This window comes from Apis mellifera, linkage group LG4, assembly GCF_003254395.2.
Source record: "Apis mellifera strain DH4 linkage group LG4, Amel_HAv3.1, whole genome shotgun sequence".
NCBI classification, from domain to species: domain Eukaryota; kingdom Metazoa; phylum Arthropoda; class Insecta; order Hymenoptera; family Apidae; genus Apis; species Apis mellifera.
In genome coordinates, this window is record NC_037641.1 from 3361700 (window position 1) to 3384259 (window position 22560).

Genomic DNA, 22560 nt, shown 5'->3' on the forward strand with positions numbered 1-22560 from the left:
TTATCTTATCTTTTTAATAATATAATTTCCTTTAAATGATATTATAATTTCCCTAATAAATGAAACATAATTATGAATTATAAGATCTAAATTGCTCATCCTTTATTCATTATAATAATTTATTTTTAAAAATAGTAAAATTTTTTTTTATATAAATTATTTCATTAATATAAAAAAAATTTGTCACATTTTCTATCAAAATATTTGTTAAATATATTAATAAAATAAATTTTTATTATTTTTTTATTATTACATAAATAAATAAATAAGGGAATAAAATTATTAAAATCTATTTGAAATTAAAATATATTTGAAAAGTATTTATATTTGAAAAATATATTTGAAAATTATTAATAGATAATAACTTATTCTTTCTTTTTTTCAGTTATCAAATTGTGTATCACAAAAAGAAGATAATAATATCTATGTTTTGAGATTAAAGTTTCAAGTATATTATTATAAAAATTTATAAACGTAATATACTTGTTACTTGCTATTCATATTAGAATAAGAATTGTTCTTGTTCTATTAGAATAAGTATTGTTATTATATCTTCTTTTATTTTCAGTACTTCTTAACCCAGCATTCAAAATTTTTCTAATTTCTTTAAGCTTAATCAATTGTAATAGTTATATAATATAATGTATATTTCCAATTTTTCAAAATATAAATTGTGAAATAAGTTTAAGAATCAATGTACAAATATCGCTAAAAAATATTCATTAAGTGGGAAGTTCTTGTCATCTATGACATCTGTCTACCTATCACAGAAGTATCTCTTCATGCTTATCTTTTAACCGATATTCATGAACGAAGGAGTGATGAATATGTACATAAGAGTCTGTAGTTAAGGATATCACATTTTCGTGATGATTAAAATTTTCATCTTATTTTTGAACCAAAACAAAAAACCAATCACAGAGAATCAACCTAGCCAGTCAGGATATTCGCAATAATTATACTTAATATTATAATGGCAGTATCAGTAACAAATGGAGTAACAATAGTTAAATTGTACAATAGTGAAACGCAATAAACACCATGATTATACGAGTTAACGACATGAATTCCTTAGAATAATTTTATTATGGCACAGTCCCGCGGATTCAGAGGTATGGACGTAGACACAGGGAAAATGAGGGTCGAACGACTCACTCCTGTTAGAGGGCAGCCAAAGTAGCGTTATCACCTTCCACTGTCTGCAAACATGTGAAACATCTCTTGTTTTGCCGCTCAGGAGAGCATGCGACGCTAATAACACTGACAAATGTACATTTCATGCGTCACATATTAAAAATAAATAATAAGACTTATGATAAATGGATAATGATAAATAGTAAAATTATTTTAATAATGGTATTAAATTGAAAACTTTTATGCAAAATGATAATTATTTCAAAAGACAAAAGAATTAAAAAATTAATATTATCTTATAAATAGTTAAGAATTAGTAATTTATCATTATGATTTTTTATATTTTTCATAATATTATGCATAAACATTTAAATATTATTATAAATTCTTTAATAATCTTGAATAAATAGAAATAAAATATATTTATATAAAAACTAACGTCCATGCTTATACTATTATATACGAATGTACACAATGGGAAGAGCAACGTTTTTTATTAATACCACATTGTACCATAATAATTTTTCTGTTTTGAAAATAAACCAATAAATTATTCTTTTTTTTTTAACTGCGTTCTATATTTATATTATTTATAATTTGATATTTTTAAACGTGTCCCTCCTTTTGTTCCAGTGCCATTAATAGAATATAAAATATTTTTGTTAAAAATTTATATGTATAAGTTTCATGAACATATGTACTTACATACACGCATACACACACATATATAAGCAAAAAGATAAGAAAAAGAAACTAAAAAATATACAATTTTCAATATGTTAAAATCATGCATTATTTGTGAAATGAAACTTAAAATCAAAAACAAGTTTTAAATAATTTATTTATAAAAAAAAAAATATAGATGAATAAGAAAAAAAAGATTATATAAAGCATCCATCTATGCAAAATTCATTATTTACAAAAATATATTACATTCAAAATGATTGAAGATGAAAAAAAAAATTAAAAATCAAATACAATAGTTATTGTTAAAGAAACATTACTACTATTTTATTATAACTGATAAAAATAAATTATTGCTTGTAAATTAGTTTAAACATGCAAATATAATAATATATTCCAATTATATATTTATAATATTATAGAAAGTACTTACATTTGTATTTTGAGGTGCTAAAGTATGTTTGCTCATCACAATAGTGGTTGTTTTGAGATCTTTCGTACCACCTGGTGACTTTGGCGGTACGACCATATCAACCGGACTATTTGATTTGCTTACTAATGATTCAGCTGCTCTTACTACATCTAATACCTGTTTGATTTAAAAATATTTAAAATATTGATAAATAACAATTAGATATATTGTTTGATATTCTATTTCTTTAATATTAATCTTACTTTTTCAGGAGTAGATTTTTCTCTATGCTCAAGCAAAGCACGTTCTCTTTCTTCTTGTTCCCATGCTACAAGTTCAGCTTTCATTTCTTGTTCTTGTCTAAGAGTTGCTGCTTCTTCATCATCGCGATCCAGACTGGATATACTTTGTGATAACGATTTAGTACCTTCTGTTGTAGCATCCTTTAATTCTTTGGATGTTCTAGATTCCTTAGAATCTCTTCCATCGGATATTGGTAATACTGGTTCAATTTCACTCTTATCATATCCTTTACAAACCACCAATGTAATTGTATTTCCTGAACACCGCAATATATTTACTGCTTCTTGGTGAGTTGCGCCTAATAATGACGTACCATTAACTTCTAATAGTCTCATTCCAACCTAAAATTAAAAAGATAATAAAATGATTGAAAAGTATAATTGTTTTTTTATAGTAAACATTAAAAATAATTACTTTCAGTCTTCCATCTCTTTTAGCTGCACCACCTGAGTTGATTTTGGATATAAAAACCCCTTCATCTGTATGATCAAGTGGATTACCTTTTTGTCCTCGAAGTCCACCTTTAATGTGCATACCCAGTTTTTCACCTGGTTCTTTTGTAATAACTAATTCCTAAAATATAAAATTATTTTTTAATAATATAATAATATAACTTTTTATAATTATTTTGTTATATAAAAAATTTTTATATTTTTTAATTATTAATATTGAATTAGTATTAAAAAAATATGAATTTTTTTTGCAATAATTTATATAAATATATGATAAATAATATAAATTATATAAATAATTTATATAAATATTTAATAGTTATATCATTAAGATCTTGTAATTTAGCATAAAGCATATAAAGCAAACAAGAATGAATTTTAAATTCTATATCTAAATAATCTCAGCCTAAGCAAAAAAGCAAATGCTCGTGATTCAGTGCTGGGCTTACAGCCTTAACAAAAGAATAAGCATAGTATTACAAAATAAAAAATAACAGGTCAAATAAATTGAGTACTTACTGTCACAGGGATGTACTCTATTTCGACCAGCTTGTAGGACAAATTATAAATAACAGCATTAAAAAATGGCATAACGAAATGATTATAATTGAAGCACTAAATGCCATGTTTTGCAGATGAGAAGCATTTCATTGATAAACAGTGCATTTAATACTAATAAATGAATTAATTCTATTCTAAAGTTTGTGGAATTATAAATAATAAATATTTTATATACATATAACTAAATATGTTTATTAATCTTGATTATTCAATGCATTAGAATGTTATAAAGTTTTGATTTTTGATCTTAAAATTTATATTTTAAAATATTACGAGTTCGAGAATTAAGCGTGATAATAAACATTTAATGTAAATTTATGAAATTAGATTTTTGTAAGCATTTTACTTTGAAAGCTATTTTGTAATTAAAAAGCAATAATTTTTTTTGCTAAATATTTGTGCAATAACTAGCAAGCGCAAACAATAATTAAATTATAAGTAATTTACCTGATAATTTTCGGGTAGTGGATCGTGTTGGACAGTAAGCACTATTTGATCTCCTGGTCGCAAAAGTTCCATCACAGCCTCTTGATGAGTAGCTTTTGTTACATCAGTACCATTTACCTTTAGTATTCTATCACCCATTCTTAATTTACCAGATTTTGCAGCTATACCTCCAGGTACGACCTAATATATACATAATATAACAAGATTTATATATTGTACAAATTTTCAATATTAAAAAAAAAATATTAAAAAACTTACATGAGATATAAATATTCCAGGCTCCTTTGCACCAAATGGAGTGCATGAATGATCCGTACCACCAATAATACTAAATCCTAGAGATCCTTCTTTTATAAGAATCACATCCTAAAAATCAATGTTTTAATTATTAAAAATACATAAAATCATTGTTTAAATTATTTTTAAAATTATTTTATTATAAAATTAAAAAAATGACATCACGGATGATTTTGAAAACAAAAAGGAATTTCGTGAAAAAATGAATTTCGAAAAAGTGAAGGATATGATTAGCATATGATTTAATTTTTAATAAAAGCATAATTTTATACTACTTACCTATTTCCATGCCAGAGAATAAGCACCCAAGGTATAAAGTAATATAACATTTCATACAAACAATTGCTAGCAAGTATTTCTCAAATAGTTTGATAATGCACATACAAAAATATTTATTGAATTATTGAATAATAATCAATGATAATTAATTTCAAATATATAGACATGCGATAAATAAGAATATAATTAATATCATTAAAATGAAAAATATAAACATAAATATTTGTAATAGTGTTTTTTTTTAAATATAATAAATATAATATAATATAATAAATGTTAACATTTATACAAATATTATTTTCTTAATTAAACATGCACAAGGAGAAAACTATTCAATCACTATGTTTCAAATTATAATTATTTTAAAGATAATTGATTGTATTGAATAAAAAGTTATAACACATTAAAACATAGATATAAAAAATTATATAAAATAACATTTAATAAGATTGTGATTATCGTTCAAGCATGGAAATAAGTTAATATATTACAAATAATAAATACTTAATTTTTATCTAAAATATTAAAAAACTATAAACTATTCTCATATCAAAGAAAAAATAAAAATATAATTTTAATATTTAAAAATAAGAAAATAAATATTATTCAATCTTCCTTTTCACTTCTTCTTCATTCTTGTTAATTAAAGATAAATAATACTTTTTCAAGAAGAATTTAAGAATTTAAGAACTTAATAACTCTTTTTAAACTGTATGTGCAAAATAATCAATCATTTCATCTAGCTACCAAGCACATACCTCAATAATTACTGGTGGTACCAATTGATTTTCAGTCACCCTAGTTACGACGGTCTCGGTGAGAGTACTCTTTGTGATGGTCTCAGTAACTTTACCAAGTGTTGTAGGAGCCGGAGGAAAATTAACATCTCCAGGTAGATTATCAGGCTGTTTTATTGTCACTGTCACGATAGGGCCTTGATGGGAATCTGGCGATGGTGAGGAAGTAGGAGGACGAAGGAAATGAGCAGGAATCATAGCCTGAAATTCTTCGTTGGTGATAGGCTTGGGTACCTGTATATCTTCCTGGGGTGAGGTTGACCTAGGTTCTGTAGAAGATGTGGGCGTTGAACTCGTAGTAGTTGTAGGTGTAATTGTTGGTTGCGAAATGCTGTGCCTAGGAGCAGGTTGTGGATGTAGTTGGCTATTTGTTGGACTTGGTGATATCGAAGAAACGTTTTTAATATTTCCTGATTCTGTAACACCGTTCATTTTCGGTAACTCAGTAGTTTCAATTTTCATAGGTGGAGGCGTTTTCGAAGTAGGGCTTGGAGATAATGTTCTATCAGCATCTATAGAACGTCTGTATCCGGTATATCCCGGTTTATTTGCTATATAACTATTGGCATTATATAGTCCTGTATATGGTTTAGGTGCACCGATCACTCGTGGTGATTTTTCTGAAGGTGTTACGACCGTGGCTGCATTTGCTTGCGAAAATGGTATTTCGCGTTCGACAACTAATCGAACAAATCTTTCTAAACCTGTTAATAAAGCAACTGCTTGCTCATGCTTAGCTCCTCTCATCTCAACTCCATTAATCTATAAAGTAATTTTAAAATATATCAAACAAAAATCATAATTATATAAGTCAAACTCTAATATTAAAATTACACTTACAGATATTACTTTGTCTCCAACTAATAATTTACCATCTTTTTGTGCTACACCGCCATCTGTTATTCTTGAAATATATATCGCCTAAACATTTAGAAAAAAGCACAATTAATGAATAAAATAATGATAAAATAATTATCATTATAAAAAATAATTTTATAAATCTTACATCACTATTGTCTTTGAATGGTGGAGAACCTTCTCCACCAGCAATACTAAATCCAAGCCCATTTTGGTCCCGTATTAATGTTGTGTGAACAAGAACTGATACCATTGGTTCATTGCCTATCTTTGTTGAAGATATAGGTTCAGGAATTTTCTTACACTTATAAAAATAAAAATATTTATTTTTAAATTTTATATTTTAATTTTATATATTATATTAGTATTATTTAATATAAAAAATATATATATACCTTAATAGCATCATGAGATAAAGCATCACCATTTTCTAAATTATGTGAAAAACCTATAGATGAAACATGAGACGTTGCACTTGGAGCTCTGCTAGTACTTAAACTAGAGCACACTGAGTTTTTTCTTGATGATACCTGCTAAATATAGTAATATTAAAAATATAAAAAATTATTTAAATTTTACAAAATAATACCTGTTCAAATGGAGGCACTATCCTTGTAACTTCTCTTTGAACTACTAATACAAGAACTCGTCCACAAGCTTTCAAAACTTCTACAGCATCATAATGACCTACATTTACTACTGATACACCATTAACAGATAATACTTTATCTTCCACTTTTAAACCTGCTAAATCTGCAGGTCCACCTAAAAAAAAAATCAAAATTATAATATAAATGAATATAAAAATAAATATAATATAAATGAATATAAAAATAAATATAATATAAATGAAATAAAATATAAATAAATATTATAACAATTATAAAATTTTTATAATTTATATATTTTTTTAATTTAAAGTTTCTTTGTAATTATAAAATTATAATATTTGTACCTTCAGTGACTCTGGAAATAAAAATGCCTTCATCATCGCCTTTAAAAGGGGTTGAACCAATACCACCAGCTATTGATAAGCCGAGACCACCTGTCGTTCTTTCGATATGAATTTCGTATTGTTCTTCTCGTACTTCTATTGTCGGCTCAGCATCTGAAATCGCATCTATATAATTAAAGATTGGTATGTTATACATGATTAGATATTTGAATTTTACCGACTTTTATTCCCCTTTTTTTTTTTCTTACAAAACATTTATATCTTTTGGACATATTTAATATTTTTTATATTTTTAATTAATTTTAATTGATTTACAATTTTATTATTTACAATTTTTTCTACGCATGTACATGTCTCGTTATATCAAGATAGATAACTGAATAAATGATAAGATAGTTAATGGAAAAAAAAATATCTTATCATGGATTGTTTGCTGTTAGTGATTACGATGATGCCAAAGAGTTTAAAACGATTCATCATACAATTTACAACGGAAAAATAATTATTAAAATATTTTATTTTATATGCAATGTATAAATGTTAAAAAAAAATGTATAAATGTTATAAAAAATATTACATATTTTAAAGAAAAGATTTAAAAGTGATATAAAAGAAGGTGATGTGATATTGAAATATAAATGTCTTACCTTGACTTTGAGCATCAAAATTTTCTGTAGTTTCTGCAGGTGCTGACGTGGATGTGGAAATTTCATCATTTTTTTTCATGAGTGCCTAACACATAATGAAAACTGTATAAAATTTGTCTTTAATTAATTATAATTGGTAATACACACATCATTTATATATATGAATATATATGAATATATTTTATGTATGAATATCAATTATATAAATATTAATATATTTCTTAAATATTTTTAGATAATAATTACTTGTGCAATAATGGATGCTACTTTTTCTTTATCCACTGCTGGATGAATTCGCTTGTTTTTCAAATGATGTGGAGTATCTCTACGATGAAGTCTATTTGGTCTATTTGAATCACCACTACCATCATAATCTGTACCTTCAGCTATAGAAAATTCTACATGTCTTTGTGTTTCTTCATTTTCAGATTCATCCTCCTCCTTATCATTTCTATCCTTTGATTCAGATATTGAACCTTCAGTTCTTACGTCCTAAAAAATAATTTTTATGATAAAAAACAAAGATAAATATAAATAAATAAAGTAATTTGTAATTAAATATAATAATCTATTATAAATACATACAGTGTTAGATTCTATTATATATTGATTAGAAACTATTTCTGGTTCATTACTAGGTTGGACATCTGTATTATCAGTTACTACTCCAGGTACAATTTCTTTTTGTTCATTTTCTACAGATTCATGTTTTAATGATTCTTGTTCTACCAAATCAGCTGTCAAATCGTTAGGTTTTGTTGAATCAGTTTCAGTTTTGTCCAAACCAAATGTTTGAGAAACATCCTTAAAAATATTATTAATTTCTCCTTAAATTAAAAGAAATCTATAGTATATAATATTTTTGAAAAATTAAATTAATTACTTGCTCATCTGTAGATGCTGAACGACTGTCATTTTTTCCTTTACTAAATAATTTATGAGCTTTTGCTTTCAATTCTTTGGGATGAGGTGTATTTTGTCGTACAAAAGGTGTCTGAAATAAGTACAATTATCTTGTATTATATATAATTACAAGAAAAAAATGGTTAGGAAAAAAAAATACACTCTTAATTCACTTTTTATTATAATTTTAATATAATGAGTCATAAGAATAATAACGTTTCCAACACATTAAATATCCTGATAATAATCTGAATTTAGATATAGTAAATCTAAGAAATTTAAGAGGTTCTGTTATATATAATTTGCTCACCTCCTTATCAGTTTCTGGAGGTTCATCTGTAAACTTGACAGAATGCGTTCTTGATGCTTCTTTTTCTTGCCATCCTTCATCATCACTACTACCAAGTTCACGTATTTCACCATCTTGAACAGCATTTCTCATTCCAGCAAGCATACCAAGTCTTCCTGAATCTAAATATATTACAATTTTATTATATATATATATATATATATACACATCATCAATTTGATAAAATTAATTTACTAACCATCTGGATGAATTTCTAATTGTGGTAGAAGGAAACAGGTTAATACTTCCTGTCCAGTTTCTTCATCAACATCTGTCTGAAAAGTAAGCATTGGTTGTGCTTGATTTTTACTTAACCATACTGCCTTCAAGTTTAAATTGATTAAGGAATATGGCAAGTATTGTAATCTGAAAAATTAATTTCTTTATTAAATGTTTTTAAATATTGAAACAAAGATATTTAAGATTTAAAATAGAAAAATTATATACCTATTGCCAGACACATCCAATACATGGAGAGCAGTACATTGTCCAACTTCGATTGGAAGATATTGTAATTTATTATCTCTTAAGGACAGTACACCCAATTGTTTTAAATTTCCTGTAAAAAAAAAGTAAATGTTTTTAACTCAAAAAAATATTTTTGATATTTAAAATAAAATATTTCTTACCCGTTTCCGTAGGAAGTGATTGCAAACTATTCCTATCTACATTCAAATTATTTAGATTAAGAAGTTTTCCTATAGATACAGGCAGTTCTAAGAGAAAATTTTCCGTAAGAATTAATTCTTGTAAATTTTCACACCTATAATGAGTGAATACATTAATTTTATTTCTTTCTAAAATATTTAAATTTTTATAGAGAAAAAAATTAATCTCACCTGCCTATATTTGGATTTAGAGTAGAAAGCCTATTTTGATCGACCTTAAGAATAGTAAGTTTCTTTAATTCTCCAAGCCCATCAGGTAATTTTTCAATAACATTTTGCGATAAATGAAGATCCGTCAAAGACTCTAAACCTCCTATTTCTTCTGGAAGATCTTCCAAGCGATTTTCAGATACATCCAGACATACTAACGTTTTCAATTCTCCTATTTCTGGTGGTAAATGTTGTAACTGATTATGATCCAGCCATAATTCTTGTAATGCTGGTAATTCCCCTATATGTGCTGGCTAAAAAATAAAAATATCAAGTTGGTATACTCATAATTTTTCAAAATGATTTAATTTAATATCTATCTTACTAAGACTTCAATATCATTGTCACCAAGATCCAGCCGCTCCAATTTATAAAGTTGGGATAGCGATTCTGGCAAGGACTTGAGCAAATTTTCCCTTAACTCCAATGATTGTAACGCCTCTAAACTAAGAACAATCGATGCACAAACTTCAGTACTAGGCATAATATAATTTACGATTCTAAGTTCGAAAGCAATTAAAGTGAGTTGTTGTTTTACCATTACCTTCCGAAATCAGGCGGTAGATTCGTAAGAGACATATCATTAAGTCCCAAAACAGTTAAATTTCTTAATTGCACAAACCCTGCTGGAAGCCTGTTAAGAATAACTTGTCTTTTTTTTAAATCTTCAATTAATATTTTTAATAAGAATAATATTTTAAAAGAAAATTTAAACATTTTTCGTAAAGAAAATAAAATAAAGAATAATTTATTGACCTTGGAATAGGATTACTACTGAAATCCGCCACCTGAAGTGCCCGTAAATTCTTGATGTTCTCAGGAATGTCTGGTATATCTAGAATGAGAAAGAGCAACAAATAATACTTATACTGTATTTTGAAATTAAATAGTTGAAAATCTGTAGACATACATTTAAAGTATATTTTCATAAAATTTTCCTTTATTAGAAAAAAAATAAAAGAGAATATCAAGATTTAACCGGTAATAAACATAAAAGGTAATAAATAAAAAAGAAATAAATAAAAAATTAATGAAATTAATTCTTAATAGATTTAATCGTTTTTCGTTTGCTCTAACTTTGAATAATTCATCCCAATCAGTCATCCCATTCATCAATCACTTATAATTGTAAGTATACTTAATTTTTCAGCTATTGTTTTCAATCACACGAATAAAATTGCAAAAAATTGAAAGGTAAATTAATCGTTAGAAATTCTTAATAAAAAAAATTCTTATTATCTTGAGAACACATGGTTAAAATTTAATTTTCTTAAATTATTTTTAATTTAATATATTTAAATTTCATAAGATATAAAATTCTAAATTATTTAATATTCTAATTTTTATAAAATGCATGTAGACAGTATTTAATAGTATTGAAAAGTTATACTTCTTCAATACTTGAACCTTTAAAAATTCGTAAAAAACTTTGAATCGTTGAGATTATTTAATAAATAAAAAGTTAATCAACATTGCAATTGTATAATTATATCATTTAATGATATCATCTAATTAATTCACAGAAAACCGATTAATAGTATAATAATAAATTCTTTTATGAAAAATAAGCACGATTCACTGATGAACTAGCTATTGCATAAGAATGCAGGATGCTGCGTTGTAGCTGAAATAATATATTGCACATGCATTCCTCCTGTTATTCTCTATAATACTTTAGAATTTCATGAATTAAAGTGAATGTAAAAATTCTTCGTTATTTATAATATCATAAATAAAATAATTCTTAATTTCAATACATATTATTTTTTTTTAAATAACATACAACTATACGCATAAATATATGATATGAAAAATAATTGTACAAAAAAAGTTATTGAACATTAAGAACAAGGTTATATATCTAGATATATTTAGATATTTTGATTGAACAAACAACTTTTCTTTTAAAATGTGTAGATTTTTATTAAAGTATATATATATATATATATATATATATATATATATATATATATACTTGATTTCATTCCTTCTTGTTATAACTGTTAATACAATAAAATTAAATTATGATTGCATGTACGTTTTTAAATGTATTATGAATCATAGCGCGATTATGCATTCTCGAGTCAAAAGATGAAACACAGAGGAAAAGGGGAAGAGGAATAGAGAATCGTGTATCGCATAGCAAACGAACCGATAGGCTTTACGAGCAAATCGAACCTTGAAAAACCGCTAGTTACTTTTAACACAGTGGTTCGCAATCTCAAATCGTTACCATAACTGTTTTATGCTATCAAACATTCAATATCCGAGTTAATTTTTTTTTGTTTTACTTTATTCCTTTTATAGTAGTATTAATAACTCGTCGAGTATCAACAAATATTACGTAACTGTATACGAAGAACTTTTTCGGTCGATAAAGTCGAAAAAGTAATACGCACGTGTTTCGTGACGGATGCATGATACGTACACTGTGTCACAAATGCATGTACGTGCGCGTGGGTGAACGTAACGACAGCGACGTGGAACAATTACAAACTAACCGTGATTCCGCCAGACGGAAGAGACCAGACCCCTTCTCGTTCATCGGATCTCTTTGTTCCCAAAAGGATGTTAATGATCGGTGAACAAAGGTATATGTCTGAGGACTTTTATAGCGAGGAATGGATGCACAAAAGAGACAAGCTCGTAATATGCTTGGCTGGAATTTGAACGGTATCGAATATGTGGTGGCCCGCCACATAGTGATCGATCGATAACTTTCTGTCTGGCTACACACTATGCAACGAAGAAACGATACGCTATCTTATGGTTTTGTGGTTAAAATATCTTTCTGATCGAGTGATACGATTACCGCTATACCATATATATATATATAGTATTATTACTTGTACACGCGTATGTTGTGCGTGAATGCTTTTTTTTTTTTTTTTTATGCATCATATACCAGTCCGTGAGAAATTTCGATTTCCACGACGACTAACGACGATTATCACGCGCAATATCGTACGTTCAATGACGAGCTATGGCAGTTTTTTAAAGTTACATTTACATGCGCGTGATAGATTGATTTGAAATATGTCGAGGTCGAGATTAGAAATTCTCGATGACAAAAATATATATATATATTACGCAAAATTAAATGAATCGAGCAATTGTAATTTTCTGTTTTCAGGAATTTCCAATGCTCTTTTTTTTTTTTTTAAACGTCGAAAAATTACGACTACGACGACGAAATGCGTTGCAACACGATTAACGATCCGATACCGACAATGAATACACCGCTTCCTCTCGTCGAAACAATGAGAATGTTTGCGGAAAAATTACGCGCATTTATTACAAAATCGTTTCCTACCGCGCCCTTGCAATAATTCCCTATCCTGGATGGTTACACCCTGTTCTTTTTTTCCATCGAATCGGTCGATTTTTAGTAGTTCACCACGATTCAGTCGATTACCACCACGCCTATGGGCGATTGCCGGTAACCTGTAATTAAGCAACCGGTAAATAACACAAAATAGCCTCCTCTCTCTTCTGAACGAGTCGGCCACTGTAAACATTATAAATAGCATGAAACATCCACCCTCGGCCTTTGCAATTTACCTTGAAAGAAGAGGAGGTGGCGTAAGGCCGTGTAAAATACACTGGAGTAGGGGGGAGGGGGGGAGGGACTAGCCGCCACCTGACATGTGAACACGCATTAAGTTTGAATAAATAGAATTCACTGTTCGCAGACGCGAGAATTTACAAATTCACGTTTCTTCGCCCAACATCGTATCAATATCGTTTCTCGCTACTCTTTTCACCGCCCTTTTTTTTTTTTTTTTTTTGATACAAAGTAATGTAACGTAATCAAGGAAAAAGAATGATGCAAAAATAAATCCCTCCTCCGTGAAAGTTAATTATAATTTATCCAATAATACATTTTTCATATTTTTAGAATCAGTTGGTTTTCATCGTTATCAAAATTTTTATCTATAATAAAAAAAAAAACGTCTATGCGTCCAACACGGCGGCAACACGCTTATTTACGCTTGTCAAGAGTCTACGAGTTCAGTCTCGGCTAAAGGAAAAAAGAAAATGCAATCGGGTAAATAGCCTTTAAAGCCGAAGCTTTCGTGACGTGTAATTTTATGCCGCATAAATCGCAAGAGATATTCACTTCTGTGGTTTCACTGCTGTGGATATGCAACAGGAGACAGGGGGTAATATCGCGGTAAGGGTAAAAGATTACACAGTGCATGTAGACTTTTTTTTTTTTGTCCTTACGTAATATCACGTAATACACGTGAAGGAATTGATCGTCGAGAGGCAAAAAAGAAAAAAAAAATCTTATTCTCCTTCCACTCTATCGATCGATCGAATATGAATCTCGTATTCAGCATTTATTAATATTAAATTTCGCGTAATGTTTATCTTGTTTTTTGTCCTCCTTTTTTTTTTTCCTATCTTCGATAAGTTTCCACTTTATATCGTTTAATAGCGAACGATCGAAAGCCTTTATAAATTGTCTCTTGAAGGGGAGAGGGGAGGGGAGAAAAGGAAAGCTGTGAAAAAAAAAGAAGAAAGAAAGAAAGGGTAACAAGGATAACAGATTGCTTTGCGTTGCATACATACGTGGTCTACATTCTTATGTAATAATATGCAACACGTGAACGCGCGATGAACTCGATGAAAAGTTCGTGAGCTAGAATTTTTCCTTTACCAAGGGGTGATTCATCTCCCATTTTTCTCTTTCGAAGGTTAAAGACATTTTCTCGTAGATGGAGAATGATAAAAGATATCCTTTTTTTTTCTTTTTAATTAAATCTCATAAATGATATAATTTTTCCGAGGAGCGAATGAAACTCATCGCGATGGATCTTTTCTTAGAAAAAGATGAAGATCTTATTTTATCGGTTAACTTATTAAAGTAATAAAAAATAAAAAAAAGAAGAGGAAGGAAAGATTGAACTCTTCTGAAAGAAAATGATAACCCCAACGTATATAATGATCCAAAGTACAGTTTTATCGTAAAATATTACATTCTAATCACGATCAATTGATCCGATAAGTTCATTATACACGTTTCGTAACACGAAGTCCACGAGTTTTGCCTCGTTGGAAAATCTACAAATATGGAAATGAAACGAACGAATGCGTTTCGTAAAGGTGCAATGCCTAAAAATATTATCGTATCAAAAGGTAATATCAATTACATATTGAAATTATCGATCGTGCATCATGAAGAACATTATTTTCTCTTGCGTTTTGCGCGTATTTCCTTTACTCGCTCGTTTACATTTCATTTTATCGTAAAAATAAAGTTGTCTCGTGGAAGGAAAAATCGCATCCGATGCTCGTGGAGAGAAAAAAAAAAAGAGAGAAAGAAAGAAAGGGAAAAATTCTTCGACTGGTTGGATTCCAATCAGTCGTATCTTCTTCGTGCGTTGCACCTACACGCGAGTGCAACGCCTTTCATTAATGGGGTGGGTTTCCTGAACCCGAACCTGTTGCTATAAACTTATATTTCTTGCACGCAACGAGTTTTCACTGTCAACCAGTACTAACTATTCCAGATCCATTATCGGAATCTGGAAACGTGTTTTAATATATATATATATATAGCGTATCCTGCCTGCAAAGATTAATACGAGGAAAATATACGGTTACGCATCGTGTTTTTTCCAATAATTTGTTAAAAAACATTTTTCTTATCTTATTACTTAGGATTCCACTATTCCGTATTATTAAAAAGATGATCACTCGGCGGAAATTTTAATATTCATCTAATCAAGATTCTTTCCTTCAGGAATTTTTGTATTCCATATCTTTGAAATATTTATTCAAAATATTTCAACAATATGTAAAGCAATTTTTATTTATCGTTTTAAAAATAAAATCTTTTAATAAAGTCTTTAAACGTTTTTAAAATTTACATTTTCATCTTTTCCTCGGAATAATACGAAATCGTTGTAAAAAAAGATTTGGAATCCAATTTTCCAATAAAAAGCATCCGTTTTATCTGAAAAATCGAAGAATTAAAATCGTGTTCGACGAAATGATTCGCCAGAGATAAAAGGAATGTAATGTTCAGAGCCTCGACTTTCTCGTTACGAAATGAATAATACAGAGAGAGTTTGCAATGGCGATTATTTCTAAGAAAACAAATAAAAATTGCGTGTAAATGAAAATCAACGGCGTAGAAAAATATACGTAATTTTGCAATAGCGTTATAACACTTTAATCGCTAATAATTAAGAATAATTAATATTGCTCATTATGCTAAAAATCAACGATATTTTACGCGAACTCTACCTTTTATCACGAATTAAAAATTTTAAATACTCGACTCTTTTTTTTATATTATTTTTTTTTCAATAATCAATATTATTTTTGATAGATCTTTCTTAATAATTTTTCTTATTTCTAGTCCCTATATATTACAATGTATAAAATATTTAATTAAATATTTTTCTTCAATACTTTATATTATAAGTGTAGACGTCTATGAGAATAATGTCCAGAAATAGATCATGAGTGCATGCACATGCGTAGAAATAACAGATAAAAGGGATTATTCTATCATATCTTACGCATGTACATATACATGTAATCCATTTAATCATATTTTCATACTTCATACTATATCCTTTAATATAGATTATTAAAGGAAATTGCTACGAACAAAAACGAAGTACATTAAAAACAAATTATATTCGTAGAAGATGTAACAATAAGCAATTAGTCGAAAGTTTCACGCAATCATATATAATATAACGATTGAAAAGTTGGACAAAATTATCCTAAAATATTTTTTTTCCATTTTTAGGTTAGCCATTGATGTTTAATTCCATAATCGGAGAGGGGATTAACTAGAGAAGAAGAAAAGGAAAATCGATCGTTCGAAGGATGGCAGGCAGAAATTAGACCATGCGACGACAACCTGTACACAAGCACTCGTGTTGTTCACACGCACGTGCGTGGGTGGCTTAATCAAGGGGCAAGTTTTCTGAATTCGAACCTGTTGCGGTCGCGGTTTATCTTTTCCATGATCACGCAATAAGTTTTCACGATATCTGGTCGGTGTTCCAAGGTACGTTTGTGTACCAAGTTGTGTCTCTTTTTATATGTCTTCCGTAGAAGAAATATAAAAGAGGATCCAATGGTTAAAAAATGAGAAAAGAAAAATGCTATAACGTCATACTCTGGAACACTGGTTGAATTTTGCACGAGTTGGGAAGAAGAGATGAATAATAAAAGGAAATGTTACGTTCAAACGAAATATAAACGGAATTTCCCCGGGGCTGAAGAACAGTTTTCATTAAAATGAAATGTTTCAATTAATGCTGAAAACTTAATGGAAGTTGTTAATAATAATAAAAAAAAAAAATGTTACTTTAGTTGTATTACATGTTGCTTTTATAATCTCTTCTTAAAAGATATTTTTAAGGACTTGATATTTTTAATTCCATGAATTAATCGCATCCTAAGGCAATATAGTGGAATAAATTTAATTATACTTTGAAATATTTGTTGAAGATTGGTTATTTTTCATTATTTTAAACGAGTTATCATTATATTTCCTTATTTATTCAAAGTAAGTATAATAACATTTTTATCATAATATATTCCAACAATGTAATTCTTCTTTTCATGATTTCATAATGGATCTTTCATTCCCTGATTTTTTATTATTTTGAAAAAGATCTGAAAAAGTTCTGCTTTTCTAAAAAGTTAAACTTTTTTGCAATAAAGATGAAAAGTCAAAGATATCAACAAAAAGTTAATCCAGTTTTTTTTTTAATTTTGAAACGAACATCAACTAACATTTACTTTTGTCACTGATATATATTTTCTACATCTCTGTGAAACAAAATTAACTTTGATAATAGTTTTTAAAATTAAAATAAAAATTAAATTATCAAAGTTGAATATTATATATCAGATGAAATATTATTTTATTTTCGTATGTAAAAACCGAATCGATTTTTTAACACTTAATTAGAATTATGAATGAAATTAATTGGAACGGGATTAATTCAATTTCTCGTATAATTTAATTATTACTTTCTCTTGCCTTTTTTTTCCCCCCGCGATGAATCGTCTTACTAGAGCGTATCGCATTAATTGAAACAAGTGAAAACCGCGAAACTCATCTCGCATTACCATTGAATAAATACGCGCGATAACATCAAAAGCACAATGATGCAATATAATTAATCAATGACAGCGCCGCTTTCACGGGAAGAGTAATTTTCACATCAATCCCGGCGCACGAAAACTAATCACTGCAACTATCAAACTTGTCCGACATTCTTGTCCAACTTTCGTTGAATTATGCGCGGATATAACGCAAAATTTATCCTCCCACGTTCAAGTTTGAGGGAAGCAGAAGAAGAATGAATAGAGCGATTCACGAGCAGCGCGGATTCGTCTTGCGGATTCGTACACAACCCGATTGAAACGCTGATGTTTGGCAAAATTCCGAATTTAAATAAAATCGTTTGTTTTTAGAAAACGGGGGGAAGAACAATCTTACGATTCATCCACGATACTCTTGGTTTTGAAACTTGGTTCAACTCTAATCCAACAATTATATAAGATATCATAACGTGCAATATCATACGAACTTTGTGTAAGCCGGTTTTATCGTATCAACCTTTCCACCATTTCTCACTATTCCACGAGCTACGTTACTACTTCCATTGCTTTTCTACCATGAGTTTCGTATAATTTTACGATAATTCCAAATATCCGTGAAGTCGCGATAAAAACTTATGTGCGTTATATCTCTATGAAATGGAAAACATGAAATTCAACGTGGGATAACTTGGGACGAACGATGGACAAACTTTTTTAATTTCGTTATTCGGAATTATTTTTATAAATTTCGAAAGAAATTTCTTCTCGTAAAGGAAATTATTAAAAAAAAAAAAAAATGTACACGTGATATAGACAGATTTCGTAACATTATTATTATCAATCAAGCGAGCAACAATTGCTTATAAATATTCAATGAGTATTCACGAGAATTAACCGTTATCTCGTTCTTGAATATTTTAAAAATCGATATTTGCTCAATGAATGGAACCGAACCCTTGAAAATTAAATTTTTTCCCTTCCCTCTTTGTCTATTTATTTCTTTCTTTCTTCTTTTTTTTTTCTTTCTTCTTTCCATCCACGAAACGTGTGAAAATTGCGCGACTACCATTTTAATTAAATCGCACGGTTTCACGAACACCTAAATTTAGAGCGATGATATTCTGCGAATACCCTCGACACGGGACACGCGTATCCAGTTGTCAGTTTCCACTCGATTGTTCCTCAAACTCGTCCTCGCGAATAACTTGTTAGCCATTAATGAGGTCGACCGCGAAGTGTACGCTAAGTGCGAGCGAGAAAGTTGCGCGTACAATTTATAACAAGTTCGTAAATGTTCTAAAACAGGCACGGAAACTTCACTTGTTCCCTTAATCGTCCGGTCGTCTCGTAAACGCGCTAACGTTAATTAATTTATTGAATTTTATATATATAACACGTGCAGGGTTTTAAATTCTAGAGAAAAGAAAGATGAATGATACAATTTCGTATATTATTTCTACGGAACGTTCAATAATAAAATTTCGCGATATATTTCTTTATATATTTAGCGAGCGTGAAATTAACTACGACTAACTTAAACTTCCATTATACGGAGAATGAATAATGAAAGAACAATAGAATCTTATCGATCTCGACAAATACGAATCGTCATTTGAAACTTTCAAAACGATTAAAAAACACATAGATTATATATCTATATTGCATTTTAAAATTCTCTGGAAAAACGTATTTACGAATTTTTATTGCCCATTTTTAACTCATTTTTTTCTGCGTAGAATTACTTCACTCTCAATTATACTACTCATTACGTGAATAACGACAATGTTAATAGTACCAATTACGTTAACTCCCCTTGTATTGCGTATAACGACTCACGATTAATCGTTATTTATGTATATATACATATATATGTATATCTTAATTCTACGCATTTTTCACATCCCTTGGATTACCACTCGGTCATCAATTAAACAGGATGGAAAATCTCAAATTTCATAATCTTGTATGGATATCCACGAGATGCAATCGCTCTTTATTTTCTCGTTTATTTTCGCTTATTTTTCCACGTTAGTGGATAGATACGTGACTCTTTGGATATCTTAAAGTTGAACAAAGCGGTTCGATCGAAAGTACGAACACTCTAGGGTGCCACGAAAAGTGGGACACTTTTGTTCCTTCTCCTCCCTCTCCTCCTCCGCCTCCTCCTCCTTCCTTCTCTCTTCCTCTCGCTCCTCGTTCCCGTACACCACCGTCTCAAAAGCGACGTAGAAATATCAATCATTGGCCCAGATATTGCGAATCGTTTTTATTCAATGCACAGAAATGCTGCCCGCGCATATGCACACGCGTGCAAATATCATTGACCATTCTTTCGCCATCCCCTTGTGCTTGTATCACGGTTGAAACAAAACGCACGAACTGGGGCGAGATTTCGATAAAATATGTGCCCCTATGCCATGAGAGAGAGGAAAAAAAAAAAAGAAAGAAAGAAAGGGAGAAAAGGTTTCGACTCTTGCATCGAAAAATTTTCACGCGCTCTGGCTTAAAAAAAAAAAAAAGAATAGCGATCCTCTCAAATGGCTTTTCGTATTCACTTCTTGATATGGATTTCAAAAAAAAAAAAAATGTATCTTTGCCACTGAATCCGAATGGAATGGTATTACTACAAGGATTGCAGGAAAAAAAAAATATCACGCGATTCCCTATTGTGCAGTGACTTTTGAAAGTTTCATTTCAAAGAAAGATATCAATTTAATCCTTTTAACGCAGATTAATTTTTACAAATGTGAAATTTGTTTACGATAAAAAAGAAGAGGTAAAAATAATCTTCAAAACCAGATTTTTAAAGAAAAAAATAAAAAAGATACTACAAAATTTTTAAACGTGTAAAATCATAAATTCGAAAATATATTATACGTTTATTATATAAAACTTACAAAGAAGTAATTAATTACTCATTATCATATCATTCTTACCAATTTCATAAATCGAGTGAGGATGATTAAATCTTAAATTTAGAACACTGATATTAAGAATAATAATAATAATAGCCAAGCATCAATCTCATTTGCAAATTGTTGATCGACGCATGCGACAGAAGACGCGATATTGCAAATTTTTTGGAAACATGTTTTTTCCAATAAAAAAAAAAAAAAAAAATGTCACATTTTTATAGTACTTAGAAAGACGAAACGGAACGAGGTTGCATGACGTAGCCGTAAGTCCCGACACGTTTCTATAACTGAAAACGTCCGGGAAGCCAATGTATGTACGCGTTTCGCGTAACCTGATTGTGGCGCCTTATTGAGTTTCCATCAACGACTTGGTATGCACACCGATAGGTGCACACTTGGCGTTGATACGTTGACCATCGTGAGACAAGCCCGCTTGCACGCTCATTTTCCAAGCCGAAAGCACCACCACGCTTCTTTCATTCTTTTCTTCTCCTCTCTTATAATATATAACTGTTTCTTGAAAACCACACGAGGGAGAGGGACGGAGAAAATGGAGGATGTATATATAGAGGTTTGAGCACAGACCACAGGTATAATCTGGTGGGGGGGTTCTCCCTTTTCTGGCGAAGAGATTTCCCGTGGGAATAATCGTATAAATTGTCCCGGATAATATGGAGGAATTTAATGGTGAAGTTTAATACTTTTACGTAAGAAAATACTTTTTATATAGAGGGCGAAGATTGCTTTTTAATCACGTAAGCACGTATACATATATATATACATATATATGTGGTGTGCACGAGGTATATCCTCTTTTTGCTCTTCTTCTTTTTTTTTTCTTTCTGCATAACGAGTGAATTTTACGATGAACGTTCAAAGGAATTTTTTTGTGGTATTAAATTTTTCCTTCGAGCATACGAAATCGTTCGTGTGTTGCAACACACGTTTATCAATGCATTTTGCGATTAATAGGAAGAACGGATAAATGTTCTTCGATAATATATATATATTTTAAAAATACGTATACGATTTTGATACGATATTATTTCACTTTTTAATTTATGGATCTGTTGATTTGTATTTAAAGGATACATTTTAGATGAAAATGTTTTAATGTTCTTTTACAAAATTCAACGTATATAAATGATTATATTCAAGAATTGAAAGGGAGTTCTCCAATTATCGATTGAATTAGACCTCAACCTGATTTAGGAAATGATTAGCAACTTGTCTGAGATTCCCTGACTCGATTCTAATAGGATCCGATGACGTTATGTAACTGGAATTTTTGAATATTTGGACTTTAAGCTTCGATTAGGAAATAAGTAATAAACGATTGAACTCACAAATTCCAATTTTTAGATTATAAAATCAGAAATACTTTAAATATGCAAGCTTCGAATAATCTTAATGGATTTAAATTATAGAAATACTTTGGATAATATCATAAAATTTCTAGATATAATTTTATTTAAAATAAAATTTTGTTGCAATCAAAATATTTGTATTCTTTCGATGCATTTTTCTTTTTTTTTTTTTTTTTGCGTGTATTCTCCAAGGTAAAAAAATTCTCAAAGTATACGTATATCTGTACAATCGAAATATAC

General features: G+C 29.2%; 1 protein-coding gene and 1 long non-coding RNA gene across 14 annotated transcripts in view; one reads left to right on the forward strand and one right to left on the reverse strand.

Moving 5' to 3' along the window:
- Positions 1 to 22560, reverse strand: part of LOC413669 (protein lap4) — a 46771-nt gene that overhangs the window by 6221 nt on the left and 17990 nt on the right. For 6 of the 13 annotated variants that reach the window (XR_003304494.1, XM_026440002.1, XM_026439997.1 and 3 more), the window contains 24 exons: positions 10713 to 10791; positions 10501 to 10590; positions 10282 to 10402; positions 9918 to 10210; positions 9708 to 9841; positions 9526 to 9637; positions 9278 to 9444; positions 9040 to 9200; positions 8710 to 8820; positions 8412 to 8630; positions 8073 to 8318; positions 7827 to 7911; positions 7180 to 7344; positions 6814 to 6989; positions 6620 to 6757; positions 6373 to 6528; positions 6207 to 6287; positions 5328 to 6128; positions 4252 to 4359; positions 3994 to 4173; positions 3505 to 3534; positions 2948 to 3106; positions 2494 to 2874; positions 2252 to 2407 (listed from right to left, as the gene is read on the reverse strand). Coding sequence is in view for 12 of the 13 variants with exons in the window: in XM_026440002.1 (XP_026295787.1) it covers positions 2252 to 2407; positions 2494 to 2874; positions 2948 to 3106; positions 3505 to 3534; positions 3994 to 4173; positions 4252 to 4359; positions 5328 to 6128; positions 6207 to 6287; positions 6373 to 6528; positions 6620 to 6757; positions 6814 to 6989; positions 7180 to 7344; positions 7827 to 7911; positions 8073 to 8318; positions 8412 to 8630; positions 8710 to 8820; positions 9040 to 9200; positions 9278 to 9444; positions 9526 to 9637; positions 9708 to 9841; positions 9918 to 10210; positions 10282 to 10402; positions 10501 to 10590; positions 10713 to 10791 (4349 nt within the window). In the remaining variant the exon portion in view is untranslated. Of the gene's footprint in view, positions 1 to 424; positions 1200 to 2251; positions 2408 to 2493; positions 2875 to 2947; positions 3107 to 3504; positions 3535 to 3993; positions 4174 to 4251; positions 4360 to 5327; positions 6129 to 6206; positions 6288 to 6372; positions 6529 to 6619; positions 6758 to 6813; positions 6990 to 7179; positions 7345 to 7826; positions 7912 to 8072; positions 8319 to 8411; positions 8631 to 8709; positions 8821 to 9039; positions 9201 to 9277; positions 9445 to 9525; positions 9638 to 9707; positions 9842 to 9917; positions 10211 to 10281; positions 10403 to 10500; positions 10591 to 10712; positions 10792 to 12355; positions 12446 to 22560 lie in introns of those variants that run through there. The other 7 variants (XM_026440006.1, XM_026440008.1, XM_026439998.1 and 4 more) reach the window with 7 other exon arrangements.
- Positions 7852 to 8233, forward strand: LOC113218710. Its single transcript, XR_003304496.1, has 2 exons — positions 7852 to 7962; positions 8062 to 8233. It is a non-coding gene; the product is annotated as an uncharacterized LOC113218710 (long non-coding RNA).